Here is a 21,281-nt window from a genome sequence, read left to right as displayed (position 1 = left end):
AAAGCAATCGAACCTTTAGTAGAATATCTTCCAACTAAGGAGTCAATTTCACTGACCTATGGATTAGGGTGTCGATGTCATCTGAGAAGGATTCACTAAGGTCACTAAGAACCAAAGTAACTATGTCTTCAATGTTTGTCGCACTTTATTATCCAGCTTTAGAAAACAAATAAACGAACTGAAACCTCGCATTTTCCATGCGGCTCTTACTTACCATGACGATCAGTAGTATAACTTACTAAACATAAAAGCAAGAGACATAGCAGTAAACGAAGGCACCGTTGTGAGTGAGTTTAAAATATATATTTTATTTAATTTAAATTTTCAATAGTTCAGAAATGTACTTCGTAAACATTTGTTTTGTTCTCTTTTACCGTGTTCGCTCCCTTAGCTCCTTGCAGCGTAACTAGTATGTGCGTGTGCGTGTGCAATTACTTTCTGCTTCATCCTTACTATTTGTTAATGATTTGTTTTGTCGATTTGACCTTTTCCCATTTGTTTTGTTTGTTTATTTGTTATGTTTTGCTACACAAAATTCAACCCATTTTGGTATCAGATTGTTGGCGGTTTGATCCGTTTTCTTCGTTAAACTCTTGCGTTTCACACATACACACACACGCACACGCACATAACAAGGATCCTGTCCACCGTTAGACGCCATTGGTGCGGAATGTTCGGGATTGTGCAAAAAGTGTCAGTTTTCGTATGTTTTTGTTTTCTTGTTCGCATGTATGTTTGTGTCTTTTTATATATATATATATGCTTTTATATTTACTGATATATGCAGGTGCAAGGATGTTTGGTTTTGCGATCGCGTTAAATATCTTACTCAAAAAGGAATACGCCATAAAAGTGGAATGAATGTGAGTGGATGACGCTTTGAAACGATTCGCAGAATTTGCTTTAATATCTGTTTTTTTTTCTGGATCGGTTCTCCGTGTTCCGATACAAACTTCCTACATCCACTTGGTGTAGGATCCGTTTGCCCTAACCCTTTACAAACATAATCTCTCCTGCTATATATATGTTTCTGTACAGACCGAGAACCGGGTGTTGCTGGTTTCTGTGTCAGCGAATTTCAGCTAGTGAGCTATAGTGAGAGTAAACTATATGATTCCTAATTTGTCTTTGTACAGGATTAAATACACACACACACGCACACACACGCACACACAGATACTCCGAACCTAACCCTTCCTGTTGTGTGATATGATGGTTCGCTTTGTTAAAATGTACAGCTACTACAAGGTGGCTAGTTTCCGGTACCGCCGCCATCTTCCTGCAAGTGCGCGCGAGAGTGTGTTTGTGTGTGTTTTTGTGTGTGTGATTTCTTGGTTGATTATTTATCTAAGTCGTTTCTAAGAAATGTGGGGAGGCGCAGGGAAAGAATCTGGAAGATATACTATATATATGAGCGGGCAGCAAACCCCTGGGTTTTGGCATGCTTGGGCGGTGGTAGTTGCGTGTGTCGGACCCAAAGGTTCTCGTATGGCAAGTGTATTGCGATCCTCGGTCGTAGGCTCCCCGCCCCACGAAGGAACGCTTCGGTAGCGATGGCACGTGACCTGCTGTTTTGCTGTCCCAAAAAAAAAGTCTCTCCCGATGTTTATACACGTCTGTTGCATCGAAATGGAATCGGCAGTTAGGGAGAATTTTGGCACAAGAATTTTGTATGTGATCTCTCTTTCTGTACGATGGCGATCAACTAGGTCGTGGAAGCTGTGTCCAGTGTACCGAGGGTGAAGAGAGTAACGTGTAGTAGGAACCGAAAGTGGTTAATTTTGGCACGTGGATTTTATCAATGATCAGAGCCTAGGAGCCAAGGAGCTAAGATGACAAAACTAGAAAGAAAGTTTATGGGCGTCCTTGCATGATCTTACGTTTTTGTGCAGGAAAAGGAATGGTTTCCCTCCGGTGCCTCCATTTTGGCTGAATTAAGTGTACTCGTAACGCTTCGTTCCTGGTTTTGGGGTTTGGCGCGCCATATACGAATCGAAATACCACTGTCTTTGAGCTATTAAAGATACACATTTAAATAATAATACCTTTATCACAAGGAAGATCAAGCACTATTAACGATAATAAACGGAAAGCAAAGTGACAGGATTGGAGCGACAGAAGGGAAACACAAAATCCCCCCCTTTAATTTTCCGCTGTAATTCATAATACTCGTTCGTACTTATACTACTACTGCTTATACCTCTCGTACTACCTATGCGCGTAGCAGGATGGGATAACCCTAGAACCAAGGAACTCCCGGGCCCGAGGGTGGGATAGAATTGTATGCTTAAACAGAACAGGAAGAAAAAAAAAACAAAACAACTAAAAATAATACCAATCGACATTGGTCACGACACACCACATGTCGCTGAAGTGACCGTTTGCTCTTTAAAGTTAGCTAACTTAACGCATTATCCTACAGTGCGCTCTGCAGCGCCTCTTTACATGTGTGATATAGCCCGCTTTTCGCCGCTGTTGCTCACCCGAAGTGCTCGTTCGGTGTTTTTGTTTGTTTTGTTTCTACATTTGCTGTAATCACAATTGTATTTTTTTCACTTCTCTTCTCACGTTTTTTTTTGTTTATCTTATGTTTAGCCCTTTTTGCCTATTCTTATGACAACTCGAGTTTTGCTGTTTGCTTTTTGTGTTGTTTTGTTTTAATTGATGTTTAATACTTCTCGAATCTTGAATACTGTACAACGAAGAAAGAAAAAAATACTTTTCTTCTCCCTTTTCTTTTGCCTGTCTTTTCATATTCTCTTTAACCGTTTTTATTCCCTCCACTTGGCACACCGTTTTGCATGATCCTGATCCTGATTCATTGTTTTTAAAAATCACTCCCCACACCATTTACCGATGAAGCACTAAACGATCGCAATCCCCTAGAAGCGATCAATTTTAGTGAAGAGATAATTTTATAACTGTCATTTCTTGTCGCTCTCCATTTTGTTCTTGTCTAGCGAGGAGGTCACCATGCTGCCACCGTTGCCCGGGTACATCTTGTCCAGATGTTTGATCGATTCGTTCAGATAGTTCTGTGTAGAGAGAGCACGAATTAGTAAGGATGCGCTGTTTTAGTGGCAGTTTCTTCTCCGACTTACCTGAATTGCCGTCAGTGCCGCAACGATGGCCGGCGAACCGAAACCGTGTGAGATCAGCGAAAAGTGCGTCAGATGTCGCTGTATCGAGGGATCGAGTATGTGCTGGGGTCTGGTATTGCAGAGCGGCGATCGATCTTGGTTCAGCAGATCCATCAGCTCCTTCGTGACCTGTCGTGCGGAAGAGAACGATGCATTAGCACAACAACTTCTTTCTGTGTGTGTGTGTGTTTCGACATCTCCCAACGCTCACCTGCTTGGTGTTGAGCAGCAGCTCCTTCCTTCGGTACGACTCCTGCGGTTCCGAGTACTGGCGCGATAGGTACTCCGCCACCTGCCGGGCCGGGAACTCGGTCTCGCACACGTACCCAAAGTCACGCGCCAGATGGATGGCCTCCCCTTCCACCAGCGACGTTAGCAGGGTAACGTTCGCCGCCTTACGCCGACCGGCCGGCAGGTTCAGGCCAATCTTTTCCAGCTTTTCCCTCAGCAATCGTCCGCCGTTTTTACTCTTCGCTCTGTACATAGAAGAAAAATGAAAGAAAATAGACGAAACAGTAAGAAAACGTGAGCATAACGGCAAATCGGGGAAAAGCGGTTAAAACTTCTGCTAAAGTGTGATATCATTAACGCTGAATTAATTACACAGCAAAGCCGGTTCGTGCTAGCGTTCGTTTTAATTATTCCGGCTCTTCCGGTGCGTGTGCGTGTGATAGAAGCAGCGAATATAATAGAAAAAAAACGGGAACGTTTAAAGTTCCTCCACTTACCGTCTCAGGACACCGCCCAGCAGGGACGCGTTCAGACACTCGGGTGGCGATAGTCGGCGCTGCACTTCCGCGACGGTGACTTTGTATTTGGAGGTGCTCGAGAGCAGACTGAGCCGCCCCGGTACGGAACAGAACACGTCGCTCGGCGAGCCGAGATTGATTTGGCTGCTATCCTTTTTGATGTCGGTGATGGGGAAGTCTGTGGATAAGGGAGAGAGAGAGAAAGGAAGCATCGCGAATTGTTAGTAAAATGTGAAAGGGTTACACGCATGGCAGTAGGAAAATGCGGTGACATTGAACTCTTCGTGATGGTTGGGAAGAATTTCTGGGCGAAACATTTAACAACTTCCACCTCGGAACTTGTGCTGCGTGGTTGGATGGAGAGAATATTTTAACGGTAGGAATATTCAGAAACGGAGTATTCCATAGAGGAGGGTGAAACATTCTCCCGTGGCGCGTTTTGTGCTGAGCAGGTAAACCGGGCAGATGGAATTTGTAGCATTCTGAGCTTGACCTAGTTCTGTGATGGAAATTTTGTTGTCTAAGTATGGAAATTATGTGATTCGTGTTCTTTGGTGAGAATGTTTTACGCAAACTCATTGACAACTATGTGAAATTCGAATATAAAAAAAAACAATTCTAACAAAAAGATGTTTTAGAATTTTTCCGAGTATTTTTTATCTCCTAAATCTTTTAACGTTCTAGAAGCATTTGTGGCCAGGCATTAGCGTATTTTCAATCATTTTGATGCGTAATTTAATCAAAATTACTTTGAACATTATTCTAAGGATATCAAGTATCAATTTTACAATAAAACGTTAGGAAAATTGGCGTTCTAGTTATTCAGTTATTTGAAATAAATATTATAACTTACATTACTATTAAAAGACCCGGAAACCTTATTAATAATATCCAAATATTTTTGTTAACTGATTGGTTCGTTAAAAGAAGTGTAAATTTCTATTATTTTCTAACCTATTAGCAAGTAATTCTCACCGTGATAGTGATTTCACCAATTTAACATTAGATTTTTGGGCAATCTGCTGACGTACTCATCATGACATGGCCAATCGTAATACATTAATTTGATAATTGTTAATGCTCATTTGAAATTATTGAGAAAAAAATTAACAATCATTTCACAAAAGCGGTCTCGACAAACAAAAACGTCTCGAGAGCCTGTAAGAACGTATTATTTCTAACAACATTTTCATTACAATTTAGCTCTTTTCAGTTATGTGCAAATTAGGCCTTCCTAACATCGCCAAAGATCCTCTTTTCTTTCCCTTAGCATATGAAAATTCAACTGTAACGTGCTCACACTTCACTTCAAGTCAAGAGTTAAATTGACTAATTACGACTTTCGACTTTGGAGCCTTATAATTGCGTGTATTATTGTTTTATTTTTAAAGGTACGCGCTTTTACCGAAAATACACTTGGCAAGTACCGCACAACGGTGGTTAAATAATCTCACAATCTTCTTTTGCCACCTTACACAGCCCCAAACTTTGACCTACAAACCGGCACGGTGTCAGCTGAGACTGCTGCCCAAATAAGGCACCCGAAAGATCGCCCCACTGAAACATTGTAAGTCTCATTTTAATCTTCCACCTTTACGATCCCGCTGTCAGTACCCACAGCAGCAACAAAAAAAAAAAACGCCTCTCTTCGCATCCAAAATAGAACCGTCATGTCATGAACCATCGACACGCAAAACACAACAGCGAGCGCGCGATTGGATGCGAGTGGCGAACATTAAATAAACGACAAATCTAAATCCGCTCTGGCTGCGGCCATAGACATCGCTGTACGGTAATGACAATTTCGCAGCTGGACTTGACCTGGAAAAGAGCCCAGTGAAAGAAAAGGAAAGAAGGAGCGGGTCGGCACAGTCGGTTTTGGTAAGCTGTTTGGTTAACCGATCCGCCAAACCAGCAGTCCCAGCCGGCGTTGGCTCGGGATACTGCAAGCTCACTTATACCTTCCGCACGTACCGCCTGATTTGGAAGCTTCATCGTTTAGGAGTTTTGTGGTGCGAGCTTTTTTCTTTGCCTTCCTTCCCCAACGGATGAATCGTTGCCAATTTGGTTTGCTAGCGCTAGAACTTGCTGGTTGCTGGGGTCGTAACGACGTCCACCCGCGGCGGCATGCTACGGACGCATTAAATCCAAAACGACGGCAGACGATTAGCCAATTCTAGCCGATGCTAAGAGGCAAAGAGGGCACCACCATCGCCAGATCTTATCGTGCACTTTTAATTTAAACGCTCCGGTGAGATTATTTCCCTTACGTTGCCTGTTGCTACCAGGAAAGCGTAGGAAAGGTTGTGGAAGGAACTTGCGACTGTGAGGTTTTCTACCTCAATTTGTGCGTCGTTTAGGTGTAGACAGGGCACGCAGTCTAGTATAGTAGTGAAGGAAGGAGGTTGTTTTCTATGCTCGGCTTAAGGGCGTATGTGTTAAGTGTCAGTTTATTCGATTTTGCAACAAGCAGGGTACTCCAACAATGCGACAACACGCAAAACTGTTTATCAAACTGTATCCCAAAACTCTCATTGCGTCTTTGCGTTCCATGAAGTCGGAAAGATAGATACGCCAGTAGATCCTATCATTCCTCAGCTCACTTTAACGTTTTGCGAAAAACAAATCGGATAGAAGATGTCCAAGATCTGATAGAGAACGGTTCAGGTTCAGGGAAACGAACCCCGGGATTACGAGACCCCTGGTATGGTCTCTGGTTTGATGCATTCCGGGAAAGCGGCGTGGCTTCCTTGCAAGAGATCTGATTACGTCAAACTTTTCGGCAAGTTTCTCCAGGAATTTGACCATAAAAGTGTCATTACTGAAGTGCCCTTGCCCGCCAAGCACGCTACAAATTGAGCTATCCGGGCGAGTCTATTCCGAGGTCGGGCTTGTCTGGGGGGCAGTGCAAAAACAACCCGCGTTACCACAGAGACCTGTACCGCGAAACCTGTACCGCGGGTCAGTCCATTCCACTGCCTAGAAGCGCGGTCACATTCCAAATGGGAAGCAAAGCTACGGTAGTTACATTCCGGTACTACCGAAAACGCATCGCATCAAATTCCAGTGGCCCATTGCTGGAAGCAATCGACCGACCGCGGTCGGTGTAGTAAATCTTGTCCAACCCTGTTCGCAACTTGGGGGAAGAAAAATGCTAATGAGTGCGTCAATGGGGTTCCGTTGACACATACCTCGTCGGTCAGCTGACTAGCCAATAAATAAGTCTAGGAATGCTTCGCTCTCCCTATCTCTCTGTCTCTCTGTGTTCTGAAATTACATCCAACTTGGTTCTATGAATGAGCCGGAGCAGGTGAAGGAGAATGCATCTCCAGAACAGAGCAGGAATGAATCATGAATGAAAGGAAGGAGTACGTCTTGTGCTCTGTGACTTATATATGGCTCCGGGCTTTAGGACACTGGACCCTCGATCTCGATCGGTCGACCGATAGGGGAGATATTCTCATTAGCATACTAATATTGTCAACTGGGTGTCATCGAGCGGACCTCCAATGTACCATCCCTTTCCAATCTTGACGGCGATATCGCCGGATCTACCACTGGACACTTCCTCGCGGTGCTGCTCGGTGTTGAGCGTGCTGACCAAACGGAAGAGCATTCGGAAGAGATCGAGCGATCGAGTGTTTGATAAGCTGCTGGGAGACTGGATAGACCATGGTTGCATCCCCTTGGGAATGGTGGAAGGGATGCAACACGCGCCCATTACCAGCCCGAGAGAAAACTAACAGCTTGTAGCAGAGCACGCCATTAACACGCCAGCTTTGAACTCGTACCGAATGAATCAAATCGAACATTAATTACCGCCGCTCGGGAAGGAGTACAAGAAGAAACGGAGGAAGCGGGCTGTTTAATGCGAGTGAGATCGTCGTCGTCGTTGTCGGAACATTTGGAATCAAGACCTTAATTTAGACATCATCGATTCGGGGCAACCCCGAAGATCCCCTCGTCCCGAAATTGGCACACATACACACACACAGACCCGGCGAAAGGTGAAACGGGGTTTGTGCAAAAATGTGGCGTGTTCCCTCGCTCCTCATGGTGCATGAAGAGGTCTTTATCGATATCGGGACTATTATTGTAATTGTGTTATTACACGAGCCCTGCCACGCCAGCCATTCAGAAAGGCCGCCTCGAAAACCGACTGCGACTGCGAGGCACAAACACGTAAAACTACCCAAACGACCCTAATAATGCCTAGACAGGCACACTAGACGGCTCCGACGCTCACTCGGGGTCATCCCGCGCGGTGCTGTTGAATGTGATGCAGGAAGGGAAAAAGGTAGTCACAAAAACGACGTCCGTACACCAGCAAACGACCATTATCCGACGCCTGTTTTGCACCGCTTCTCTCCTCTATACATATATCCCGCTATTTAAAGGTGTAATATGAGGCTCCACACTGGGTGCTGGAATTAGGTATTTCAGTTTTTGACGCTTCCCACTGAGCTTCTGTGCGCACCGGAGCGGAGCTTCTGGCGGCACGAGGTGTCAGATTCGAGTGGCATGTTTTTGTTTGCGTTGAGGACAGCCCCGTATTTTTTTTGCAGATGCAGCTCGTGTAGCACAACACATCCCATGGGTAAGGTTGGGCAAGGATCGTGTTCTATGGCGTTATTAACACGGATCCCAGATGGATGGATGGATGGATAGATGGAGGTTGGGCTAATTATTGGGCACCTTTGGCACCGTTTTTTCTTGTTGCCTGATACTTACTTTTCAGCAGTGGCAGATCACTCATAAAGCCCGCGTTCTCGTCTATCACCGGATTCTGCCCATCGTCGACGGCACTCTGCAGCGCTTGGTGCAGTGCGAGCGGATCGTGTTCGTGGGCACCGAGCCGGGTTGCACCGGCACCGGAACCGATCGAGCCGCTGTAATCGCTGCGCCGGTCCGAGTACGGGAAACCGTGCGACAGTTGCGTCTGTAAGTAGGGGAGAGAGAGAGAGAGGAGTGATGTTGTTAGAGCAAGATGTGTTGTAGAGATGCCATTCGAAAAGGTGATTTAGCGCATTAGAGTTTGGATCATCGAAGAGCGATAAGAGAGGTTAATCTTAAGGTTTGTCGTGTGTGTTTTTAGCGACGAATAACAGGATGTTAGGGATTATGATGAGTTCTCAGAGACTTGATTGGTTGAGAACAGTTAGAAGAAAGAAATTTTTTGTTGGAGGTTTTATATTTTATTATTTTGATATTTTTTGTTGGAGATTGTCCATAGCTTCAAGTATTTCTTTATTTATTGTCAGTTTAGATGTTTGCTTTGAACAATTACACTTGCAGTGTGTTCCAGCAGAGTATTTCAATAAGCCCTGGCATATTACGGGAATTTAGATGCTCCTCAGAGTATGCAAGGCGCCACAAAGTATGCAATTCGCAGTTAACAAGTGCGGTATTAAAGCATTTTGTTCAACTTAACGCATTGTTCTGTTTGAAATGAAAGATTTATTTTTACTTTATCAGCATACGAGTTTTTCGATCCTTTAAAGGGTTGATTTTGAATGCATTTTTGGAATTTGAATGTTTATGGACCATTTTTGGCAATTCATTGACCAATATTTTTGTTTTTTTTTTGTATAAGATTGTTTGGTACTTTTAGATTAATTATTCGTCCTAGGACAGTAGTCAGCAAAACCTGCGGCCGAAAGAACCAAATTCTACAAAAATGTTTGAAGAGCCATGTAGATAATTTGTGAGGACAAGCGGTAGCAGTGACATCTTCTTCTTCTGTTTGGAACTCTACACTAGAACTAGAAGCATTTAATAATGCTAAGAATAAAGTATATATGTAGAATTTAACCTTTTATGCATGTCAGATTGTACTTCTATTCGCATACCAAACATCTAGCGTACTTAACGTCCCCGATTGTTTTTAATGCAGTGTAACGCAGATTTTTTCCTCAATTTTTTTTTAAACCGCTATCCATCCTAACACACCCTTTACTTTAAGAATGTCAAACAAATACAGATTTTTACCATTGTAACTGCTGTGAATAACGCTTGATGAATGATATATTGTTCACTTGAAAGGGGTGTCCTTACCTACACACAAAAATAGCATAGCAGTGTATTACGTTACTTATCTAATGTCTCCCTTCCAAGCATCTTCATAACATAGAAGACGAAAAAAAACCCTCCCAAACCCGATATCGATCCGAAACGTCAATCGGAAATTTATGAAAATTCCTTCCGGCCATATTGATAACGGCACCAGAAAAATAAACTCAAAACACGCACACACACATAGGGACTTTCAAGTGCAACGCAGGAAAACCACCGGTGGCTGCTAATCGACTTTATTAAATCGCACATCGTTCGGCGAAGAGCATCTGCGCGTCGCAAAACCCGAATCTCGTGGCTATCGTAATCGATCGCTTGTTACTACTGCACAGTGGTCTTCCAACCTCACTCCCTACAACAACAAAAAAGATGTAACCCCGCGCCGTACGCGGGCATGTAGTTGATAAATATTTTCATCGTTTATGATACCAAATTGTTGACATTCTTGCCAGCAGCAGCAGCATCAAAACCCCTCTACTGGGTACGCGGCGCAACACAAAAGCGTTCGGCGGAGAAATGCGGAAGTATGTTGTGCAGCGCACAACGGCGTGGGCAGTACGGGAGGGGAAGGATTTTTCCGGTCGAAAGTTCCGTGCGGGAAAGTTTCTAGCGGGAAGGCATTTGGATGCAAATGGGGTGGGGGAGAAACAAGGAGAAAAAAAGGGACGCGCAGCTATTTATCCTTAAAATCTCGGAAACTCGCGCCAAAACTCGGCTTCTTCCCGGGACTGCGTAGGAAACCTTCCTGCCTGCCATTCAAGAGGGGGTTATGTGTGTGAATGTCTGAAGACACCGTGTTCCGAAGAGTGAACAGTGTCTCGGGCTGTCTTGGTTTATCTGGAGCGTTTGCAAGACGAGCCAGTGGTGGAAGATTTCTTCGGCAAGCAGGAAAGGGGGAATAGTTTTGCCTGGAAGTTTATTTTCTTCCCAACTTGCCGTGCTCTTCGCTCCCCGAAAGGCTCATTGGAATGTTGGGCCAGGCGGAGCGAAGTGGAGTGGACTTTGTTTTTCATCACGTGCCCTTTTTGGCACAGCTAGAACCATCCGCTTGCCCTACGATGCAAGACCCTTCCCTTTGGCTTCTTGACCAAAGCGCGCGGAGCCGTTTGGTTTGCTGCCTCACGCGAGCGCGGGATTGTGTTGTACTTTTGGGGCGAAGAAAAGAAATTAATTCGACCTAACAAGCCCAACATGACTTTCATAATTTTCTTCCCGCGCCCAAGTCTCAATCTTGCTTTGGGAAGGAGGCATTTTTTGGAGAAAGCGACAGTTTAGGCGAAACATAAATCGAGAACTCGAGCACATCGATGTTTCGATGTTCGGAAGCCGATGACGTCGCTTGGGGAGCCTAACATCGTAAAATAATGATGTTAGTAACGTGAAGAAATGCTCCCCGAAAGACAAAACATCCCGAAAGGGTGGTCCCGTGGTCAGTCATCAAAATCGCTACCGCCGCTTAGCCGAACCGGCTCGATAGAAGGGCCGGCCGCTCGTTTCAACCAAAGTCGGACGCTCACGCCAACGAAATGGCTCAATTCGAAGCATCGTCGAACGGGAATCACTACAACTAAGTTAATCATCGCCACTCCGTCTCACTGTTTGGGGGTTGAGGGAGGAGGAGATTGGACGGGAGCAAAATCGGGGCACGAGGAACTGAGAATTGAACCGTTGCAGGATGTTAAAGTTCGGCAACAAACGGCAGCAGCAGTAGTTTATAAAAATTAATTAACAAAAATGTGTGATCTCATTTGGTCGATTTCGTTTCTATTTCTCATTTATCCCCGAGGGGTGGCGTTCGCGAGTGGGGTTTTTTTTTGGGGTGGGAGAGAAGGTGATCGTAGTGTTGGACCGCTGACGTTTCGGGGGATAGGACACTGACAGGCAAGGCGCAAGCTAGTGAGAGGAAATCAGCGTTGATTTGTTTTATTGCTCTGTAGAGACAGAGAGCGCTGCTGCCACTGTGCCACTGTGAGTGATAGGATTGTGACGGCTGTTGTGTTGGCCCGCAGTTTGATGTTTAGATTCGATGTGAGGAAGAAGATTGACTCCAGAGTAAAAGGTAAAGAGGTAGGGTGTTGACTCCACTTACCACGTGCTGCTGCAGTTCGGACTCGCGGTGAGATCGGTGTAGCCCGAGCTGCTCCTGTGACGGTCTCAGCCCGGCCAGCTGATTGTAGTGGTGCAGGGGCGCATGGTGTAGCGAGGACAGTGGCTGCCCGTACGGGTCCGTGCTTAAATAATCGAGACCGTGGTTCTGCGATGGAGCGAGAAATGAAGCAAACATTAACATACATTGATAAAACCCAAAATTTTGCTCCTTTCGCCCGTGCTACCTACCTGTTGCTGCGGTGGGCTTTGGGTGGTATGGTGGAACGGTGGCGGGAAGTACGGTGGCTGGAAGTCGGACTGGAGCGTCTGGTGATGCATGGTCGGGCCGGGACCGTGTGAACCGCCGTGGCTACCGCTGTGTCCGCTCGCTGGGCCGTTGCGCCCCGTGTGGCCGCCGGTGTGCGCCGAGTATGCAGGACTTCCGCTCGACAGCCCTATGCCTCCATGACTAGTGAGCCGCTCCTGTGGAGGGAGCAAAAATAGGAATGAGAGATTGGTTTAGATAACGCGTTTGACTCGTGAAAGGTACTATATTGCAATTATTACTATATTACTACAATAAAAATATTGAAAAATGATATAAAATGAGTTGAAAAATGAGTGAAATATTTTTCAATTTTTTGTTCCATTTTGTTTTCATATTTTTGTAATGGTTGGTTTGGTTTATGCTTCTTGATTTACTCATTGGTTTGTTTGTTTGTTCTCTTTTCCGTAAGTTATTCATTTATTTTGTTTATTTTTTGTATTTCAATTCGTTCATATTTTACGAAATAGTTTATTATTTTAACTGATTTATGTGTTTGTTAAAGATTAAGGCCATTATATCATGAATAGCTTTTCCTTTATTATACTTAATTTTCCCTATTTCTATTTACTTTAGTTTGGCCATGAATTTGTAAGGCTCCTCACCAATTTTTGTGTTGTTTTACTGCAAGGTGATATGTATTGGACAAAACAGAACAATCTATTCTTCAAAATAAATATTGCACAATTAATTAAATAAAAAAGTAATAGATGAATCACAATACGATGGATTAAGAACAACGAACTCAGATCTCTCTAAAGTATTCAAATCGCAACAAAAAGCAGTTTACTAAACTAAAATGCATAGTAATAACACGACTGGTAGTAAAGTAAAATAACAGACAGTAAAGATAAATAAGAAAAAATAAAAGAAAGGTTCAAAATCAATACAAAGAGAAAACTGCTCACAATTTTTCTACAGTTTCTGTGTGCCATGGCGTTTGAAATCGCCCGTAAAAGCAGTAGACAATCAATATCAGTAGCAAAATAAAAACGGATGCTTTCGTTTGATTTTCAACCCACGGGACCCATTAAACAATTTAACAGATCGCTCGAGCGAACACACCGATTTACAAGGCTTATAGTCCACTGTTAACCCAGTTCGCTATTTTGTTTATTTTAACGTGGCTTGTTTTGTGCGACCTCACGGTGTGGACCTCGTATCTAACGCTCGGCGATGCCTGACCGCTGCTGCCCGTTTGAGATTAACCGCCAGCACGTCCGCCAAATGATTAGCCAAACGGGAAGGTGGAGGAAGAGGAAGGTAGCTCGGGATACGCGGGATAACCTCACTTTTATCACATTTCCGAAGAAAATCTGTCTTCATCCGACGGTGTCGGGCCGTTTTGGCAGTTTTTACACCCGCTTGATCCAAATCTATCCCCAGTTCGAAAGCCAGTCCAGGGCAGACAGCGTGTGGTAGAGTAGGTTTTATTGACGTGCTTCCCGACGAGCGGTCAGAAACCGATAGGAATACGGCTTGCTCGGTCAACGGGCGTTTGGATAGGTGCGTTGGGTGTGTGTGTTTGATTTTCTCTTTCTCTCTCGCTCTCTTTAAATTGCTGCTGCTTGTGTTCGCTTTAAATCATGTTCCCGTGAACAACCCACCCGCCGCTTATCTTTGGCAGGGAAAACGAGTCCACTGGTCATAAAAATTGCAATCAAACTCCCAAAATTGGCCACCGGGAGGGGGTATGGACTGTGCCGAGCCTTCTCCTGGACACATCGAAAGGCGTGTATCGATCGCTTGTCATTTCCGCGTGTGTGTTGAATTGGTGTGCATTAATCATTGGGGCAAGAAAAAAAACACAAACAGCCTCCCTCCACTAAGAGATGAATTTCAATCAGAGTAGTATAAAAAAAAAAAATCAAAACAAGAGGTCTACCATACACCATACACTGGCACACCCAGAGAGCGCGTTGGAGGCATTCTTGGCAACGGAAAAGCCAAACTTTCTTTCACTTTCTTGAGCAGGTACGCTCCTAATTAAAGCAATTATCGCTGATAAAGATTCACTCATTTGGAAACCCGGTTCGTTTGTCGGGACATTACCTGCACTTCGATAACGGATGACATGTCCACGTACGCCAATGCCATCTTTGGATCGGGTTCGTCGCTTGCTCGTGGAAACAGTTGTCTTTTGATCAAAAGTGATCGGTTTTGTTAGCGGCAATGAAGGGGGTTTGTTTCACAGGCGAACGCTCATGGAACGTTTCGGCAGACACATCACTTATGGCTACGGTAACAGTAAACTCGATCGATTTGATTTTGGGGTAAAGGATGATTTCAATAACGTTTATACTGCTCGTGGCTGTTCATTGATGAATCGGTGAGATAAACTAGATGCACTTGTTTCATTTCTCACAATAATTTCCATGTTGTTTACACACTGCACGCTTCACTTGGAAGTCAATAACGAACAAAACCTATGTATGGCAATCACGGGCTGGAGTAAAAGAAGGTTCTACAGGTTAGAAACATCTTTTAAATTGTTCAAATCGATCCTACCGATGCCAAATATTGAAGATTTGAATAAACTTTCAAAGTGTGTTTATATTCGAAAATATTACTAAGAATTTTTGATAATGTTCAGTCCTCATTGGAGTTGAGAGCTATCATTGATTTGGTTGGTGCCGTGACTAGGATATTTCCTATCTCTAATTGTATCTTAACATCTTCGTTTGTAATGATGGCTTTTAAAATATATTGCGATCTTCTTTTTAAGACCAAAATCATGCAACAAATCCAACAAAAAAACAAATATCTGTAATGAAATTGGAAAACAGATAAACACCGTCCCGTCCGCGTTACGTCACGCGCAGTTAGCAAAGATCAATCTTTGCATAACCTTTATTTTTGTCACATAATAAGTGAAATTAGACAAATTGGCATTTAATAGAATTAATCTTTGCCGTCACCATTGGCCAGTGAAATTACCGCGCGTACGCAAGTAAGGACACGGACACCACGCGTGTATGTATGCTAGCAAACGATGGCTAATTTGTCCGTGTTGGCAACCTTTACTCCCCGTGGGGCGTAAGCGTATAAATATAAACGCAATAATTACATTCAAAGCACCAGCGCCAAACATCCGCCGGCGGCATTTGGTGCTTTTTGCACGATCCACGATACTGGATCATTTAACGTGTCAAAACGGCGTTTTTCTGCCGCGCGCTACTACTAGCAGTCGGCGGCAATGAAAGCAATGAAGCAATTAACCACTCGGCGGATACGGAAGTACGTTGTAGGCGATCGATCGTGATGAGTGTGGTGTATTTTTTTTTGCTTGAAACTTGATCTCTTTTTCCGTTTTCCTCAATATCTTAAAACTCTGATGGGCACCAACAAAAAAACGAACAAATGTTCTATTCATTTTCATTCGTTGCCCCCCAAAATTCTTTCTCGTATGCTAAATTCGAAAATTGCCCGCACGTTTCGAGTCTCCTCGCCACACTCGCACACGGTTTGCAGTCTCGACACAGTACATACACACAGACCGAAACACAGGAACATGAGGTCTAATTATTTTTCAATTATGCTCAATCATTGGCTGGCACACTCGGCTGGTTGGTATTTTGCTGCTCGCTTTTCACTAAGTGGATAATACCGAATTGCACCACTTCACCGACGGCAGTTTGAAACGATTCGCCCCGAAACGGACACTCCACCAGCAGCGAGGATGTGGAAAACTGGGGAAACGCAAAAAAATGCTGATCCTCAAAGTGGTTGCACGTGCTGATCGTGTGTGCGTGTACGAGCGGTATATCGAGAGGTGGAACAGGTTGCCGGGGTTGTAGGTTAAGCTAATCACGAACAATTTTTTGGACCACAAGGGCCACACACTGAAACGGAAGCACCTTTCATCTTTTAGATAGAAACACGCTATCACACACTTGCAAGAGGAAGAAATCGTATGCGATCGATTTTTAAGAAGATCTTTTCACGATTTTTGTATGCATAAAATTCACTATTTTCTTAAAACAATCATCGTCACAAACACACTCCTCTCCTCCCCAAAAAATTCCACACACGATCGCGACACACTGTGCTTTTCCCGCAGCCCCGCCCGTATCCTTACTCAGGACATCATTCACTAGCGAGCCAAGCAGCATCCCCAATCAATCATAACAGCCGGGGGATCTAACGCAAACTGAGCATAAAATCGGTAGCGACGATTTGTTTGGGCCCCTTCATCGCGTCGTGCGCCTGTTTTCCCCTCGCTGTTGTCGTCGTCGTCGACTTCCTTCTCCTTCTCGCGTGCGTCACAGCCGTTGCCCGTAGCTTTCTAGCTCTTTGCTATGCTCACTCTCACTCACAAATTATGCTCAAAATGTATGCTTCCATCTTTATCGCTCTCTGTCATTCTCTCTTTTGCCTGCCAAGTCCCATCCCTACCACACACACACGCACGCACTCGGCTCGGTCTCGGAAGGAAAGCTGCCTTGACATTTCCTTTTTTCTCTTCAGGGGTTGATTCGGCTGCTTCTCTTTCTGCCTGCAGCCGCCAAAGCGGCAAAACCCGGTCATCCAATCCTCTGTTGCAGTTTTTCCCGCTTGTGTGCCCTTGTGTGCTGCCTCCTCTTCGGGAGGGCGCAAACTTTCAGCTTAATATCCCTCCCCACCGTTTGGGACGCGGGCGGGTTTTTTTTTTTGTTGGAGCATTCAAGCATTGGGGGGGACTCTTTGCCATTTTTCTCGAGAGTGTGTTGACTCTCGCGCGGAACGACAGGCCACTGGCCAAAGGACACACTCCTTCGGGGGAAGGAAGTGCCACAGTGCGAGAGTGCGCCTGCGAGCAAACTCCCGGAAAGACACGCAGAAAGCATTTTAATTCATGTGTTTCGCCCGTGATGGAAGAGACCTGAGCTACTGAAATTATGCTGATGAGGCGAACGGCGCAACAGGCAGAACCTGCAATAAAGCGAGCGCCCAGAAATTGCTTCTGCATTCCAGGATTTTGTTTCGATTTTTTGTTTGTTGTTTTGTTTTTGGTTCCGTTCTGTTCCGCTGCGGTTCATCGCCGGTAAGTGGCATGTGGTATGTTAGGAATGTGGCTCATAATTTACCAATTAATAATGATCACTTTCTAGCAGATTTATGTGCGTAAGGTTGGTTCGCAATTCTTTGTGGTTTACGTTGATTGAGCTTTGCTAAGGTAAGGAAATTCCAAAAGAATTTAGACGTTCATCGATCAATCGCAGTTTTCAGTGATGTGATCTATTACTGTCGAATGTGATCGTCTAATGTGAATTTTCATTAGGGCAATCATGATTTTATTTATTAGATTCTTTTGCCCCATGCTCACAACGTTCCAAAGCGTGACACTGATCTGATCCTCGGGAGAAAATAGCGATCGCCGGAGCATCTTTGCCACCACGAAGAGAAAGCTACAGGTGTATGCATTCGTTGGTGTATTTCCCAACGTCAAACTCCTTCGTGACCAGCCGCACTCCACACTCCACGGCCAAGAATCGACGACCACAACAAAAACGGAACAACGCACGCAGGCAAAAATCCGCAAAGTCCGAAAAAAAATCCGGTCCTTTCGCAAAGGGGCTTCGTCCAGGGGCTGCGTGTTTAATTGCGCTTTGCAAAACCGACCGCCATGGTTCGCCCTGATGAATGCGAATATAATTGTGGGTTAATGGAGGATCCGCAAATGGAGGGCTGGGGCAGCACCCAGGGCAGGGTTTGACCCAGGCTCTTGGTGGTGGCGGCTCATTTTTCACCCAGACGCTTACGGGTTTCGGATAGTGCGGTCGGCTCCGATAATGAGGTTGAGCCGCCTTGCACTGGCGGTGGTGTCGTTGTTACCCAGCGGACGGGCTGCGAGAAGGTAAAAGGCGTTAGATAACGTTAGGGAAGGGAAAACGCGCACAGAACGCGATTAGGCTGCGGGCGCGAGCGCATTATTGGTAAATGGGTTTTGCAGCGCATTGGAAAGTGGAAGTTTGTGGTTCGGTTACACCCGCTGCTTCCGTTTAGTTATAGAACTTGCAGAAAAAGAGTGTCCAAAATTCGTCATTTGAAATAATCGTTTCTGGAGCTGAAGCTGCTTAGCAGCGTCATTACAGCTTAGACGCTTCATAAGAGCTGCTTTAAGGCTGCTCCGCGCCTAAACCATTAATTCATTGCAATAAAACCGATCTCACGGGAAAATGGCTTCCCATTTTGTTTCGCGATTGAATAATCGATGTTATATCATCACACTTAAGCACAATCAATGCAGAACATCTGTTCCTTGATGACCGACACCGTGTTACACAATGGAATCGGGCAAAATGGAATGGGAAATGTGTTGCCGCGTTCCTGTTCCTGTGTTCCGGTCGCCGGCATTTCCCCTGAAGGCATTGCACACCCTGCAGCGAGTACCGAAACCCGGTACAAGTACGCACACACTCACACACTCGCAGATATGTGTTACACATACATTGTTCTTTCCGAGGTCCCTAGGTGACCGGTTTTGTCGTTGGCTGCAGAGGGGGTCGGCATAAAGGTTCAATCGCAATCACAAGGAAGCAAAACCCGTGGCAGCCGTTTTTTTTGGACAGGATAGGAGGAGGAGCCAAACTCCGGAAAGGTGGTCCTGAGCGCTGGCAAAAAGATGCACCCAGCACACTGTGTGCGGTGAGGGGTGTTAGCGGTGACGTACACTGCGTGTCAATTTTTACCATGCAGCGGTGCAGTATAGCAGTGAAAAGAGAGTAGGGGAAGATGCAGGAGATGAAAGAAAAAACAGGCCAAAAATGGAAAAGTATAAAAGGAAGCGGAAAAACTACAACCAGAAAGAAGAAGGATAAACATACAGCATGTTTGTGTTTGCGTATTACTCATCAAGATGAAACTGACAGTTGCAAAAAAAAAAAACGGAGCAAAAGAAAGAGAGAAAGAGAAAAAAGGGGTAAAAGTGTTTAAAGCAGGGAAAGAAAAAAACGAGCAAAAAAAAGGGAAGCACAAATCAGTTGCAGCGTGATGACACAGACTGTACATGCGAGAAGGGGCAAACAGAGGTAGAAGGTAGTAGGTAGTAGTAGTAGTAGCCAGCCATGGTGTAGCCTTGTGTACATATGATCAAAAATGGTCGCTCGCACAACAATGGTGGGAAGGAGGGAAGCGTAAGGGAGGGTACCATTAAATGGGGCTAATTAATTCAATTACCAGCTGTGATTGTAGGGACGGTGTGAGTGTCTGGAATTAGAAAGAGAAAAAAGAGAAAAGAGAAGAGCATTTCAGCATATTGTGTTTTCGGTTCGATATCAGGGTCTGCTTCAAATGCATCTAGCTACGGGTTTTAGTTAAGTTTTATTGTTTTGTTTTTTGTTGTTGTAAGTTAGACGTATTGTAATAATTTCTAGATGTGTCGCTTGACCGCTCCTTAGTGGCTGCTTAAAGGTTCGCGTATGTATTTTGGTAAACTAAGCAAAAAAGACGGAAAAAATCGAAAATTCCATTCTCGGGATGTCCTTTCGACAGTGTTAGAACGTGTTCACGATAACACTTCCTGGTGTTCAATGGTGTTCGTTCCGTGTTCGTCTTTTCTTCACACTTTGCACAGCCAAAAAGGTCATTTCCGGCAAAGGACCTAAAGAAAGCCCTGCGGAAGCTGAGGCAAGAGTGCGCTGTGGCCGCCGGAAAGAAGCGCCAAGCTGAATGCTTCAAATCCTTCTAGCCATGAATAATGTTCTTCGTTTTTTTTGTTGTGCTGGTCGAACCGGACGACCATACAGGTTGATGATAACGGAGCGGTGGCGCTTTGGTGTTTAGAAGGATGTCCCGTCTCGCTTGTCAATGGTGTATTCAGTGGTGTATTTGTAAGTTATTTATTTTTCACATGTCTCGGGCATGCTTTATTCCCTTCTTCGATGAGGTGAAAAATGACTCATTCAAGGCAGGACGAGGGTGAGTGTAATGCTTTGTAAAACTACCCCACCCAACCAAAAGGGAAGGATGCTCTAGCGAAGGACTATTTAGATTAGCAGATAAGTTCAAGTATGTGCCTTTACGTTCGCGCGCGCCTCTTTCAACTCTTTCAGCGTTTTGTGGAAAGTGTTATTGCAGCAAGATGGTACCGGTGTCTCATCAGCTATCCTCTGCTATCTTCGTCCAACTTCCCCGTTCAATTTTCCGCGGCCCAAAGTGCCGTGCAAATCGGCAGGATCTATCCGGGACGATCGATGGCCCAACCGAGAGGAAGCCATTAAAATGATGGATTACTGTTCAATAAAAAGGCTTTTGTAGTAGCGCGCTTCTTTTTACAACCCTCTCAGCATTAGCGGACAACATCTTGGAGCACACGGAGATTGGGCTGTAATTTTAAAGACAATTTTACACACACACACACACGCGCGCTCGTCTCAAAACGAACGAGCGCGCGCGCCTGAGATAAGGCGTTTCACCGTTCGCCGTCGGAATTTGTGGGCTGTATTTCGGAAGCCGTTTGGAAGACACACGACTTCCACGGCTGGGATGGGATCGGTTTTGGATGCTGGCGGGCGGGCGGTGGCTGATGACCAATAAATTTCCCGTTTGTGTGGGTGAAAAATGTGACCGATCGGGCTGGGGGGGGGGGGGGGGGGGGGGGGGGGGGGGCGCGGCAATATCGACAGTGTCCCGTGGGTTGGGCTGACTCGCTATCAATCGAAGAAGATCTCGTTTTGTTGTTTTCAATGTGAGGACGCGAAATGTATGGTTAGATTCCGGCTTTTTCTTGTGCCAGTTCTCCATATAGAAAAAGGAGAGATCTGATCTTGTTGGTTTACTGAGCTGAATGTATACGCCAACGGGCCACGTGCAATCTCCCATCATATGGAGCTAAAACTAAACATTTGGCTACAGGTTAAAGGGCTTCCAGGTGCTGCCGTACAACACGAATCATAAACGCACCTTTACGATGGACGCGTGAGGCTA

General features: G+C 45.0%; 1 protein-coding gene across 8 annotated transcripts in view; it reads right to left on the bottom strand.

The window, feature by feature from the left end:
- Positions 1-281: 281 nt before the first annotated feature.
- LOC121599409 (transcription factor AP-2-epsilon) overlaps positions 282-21,281 on the bottom strand; it is a 136,150-nt gene continuing 115,150 nt past the window's right edge. For 5 of the 8 annotated variants that reach the window (XM_041927199.1, XM_041927200.1, XM_041927198.1 and 2 more), the window contains 8 exons: positions 19,533-19,562; positions 12,299-12,532; positions 12,051-12,215; positions 8,621-8,828; positions 3,869-4,067; positions 3,352-3,616; positions 3,102-3,269; positions 282-3,035 (listed from right to left, as the gene is read on the bottom strand). In XM_041927199.1, coding sequence (XP_041783133.1) covers positions 2,925-3,035; positions 3,102-3,269; positions 3,352-3,616; positions 3,869-4,067; positions 8,621-8,828; positions 12,051-12,215; positions 12,299-12,532; positions 19,533-19,562 — 1,380 coding nt within the window. In that variant the 3' untranslated portion in view covers positions 282-2,924. Of the gene's footprint in view, positions 3,036-3,101; positions 3,270-3,351; positions 3,617-3,868; positions 4,068-8,620; positions 8,829-12,050; positions 12,216-12,298; positions 12,533-14,426; positions 14,821-16,452; positions 16,519-19,532; positions 19,563-21,281 lie in introns of those variants that run through there. The other 3 variants (XM_041927202.1, XM_041927205.1, XM_041927201.1) reach the window with 2 other exon arrangements.

Source organism: Anopheles merus, chromosome 3L, assembly GCF_017562075.2.
Source record: "Anopheles merus strain MAF chromosome 3L, AmerM5.1, whole genome shotgun sequence".
NCBI classification, from domain to species: Eukaryota; Metazoa; Arthropoda; class Insecta; order Diptera; family Culicidae; genus Anopheles; species Anopheles merus.
The sequence above is the reverse complement of the archived record's forward strand: the minus strand, read 5'-3'. Positions and strand labels throughout refer to the sequence as shown.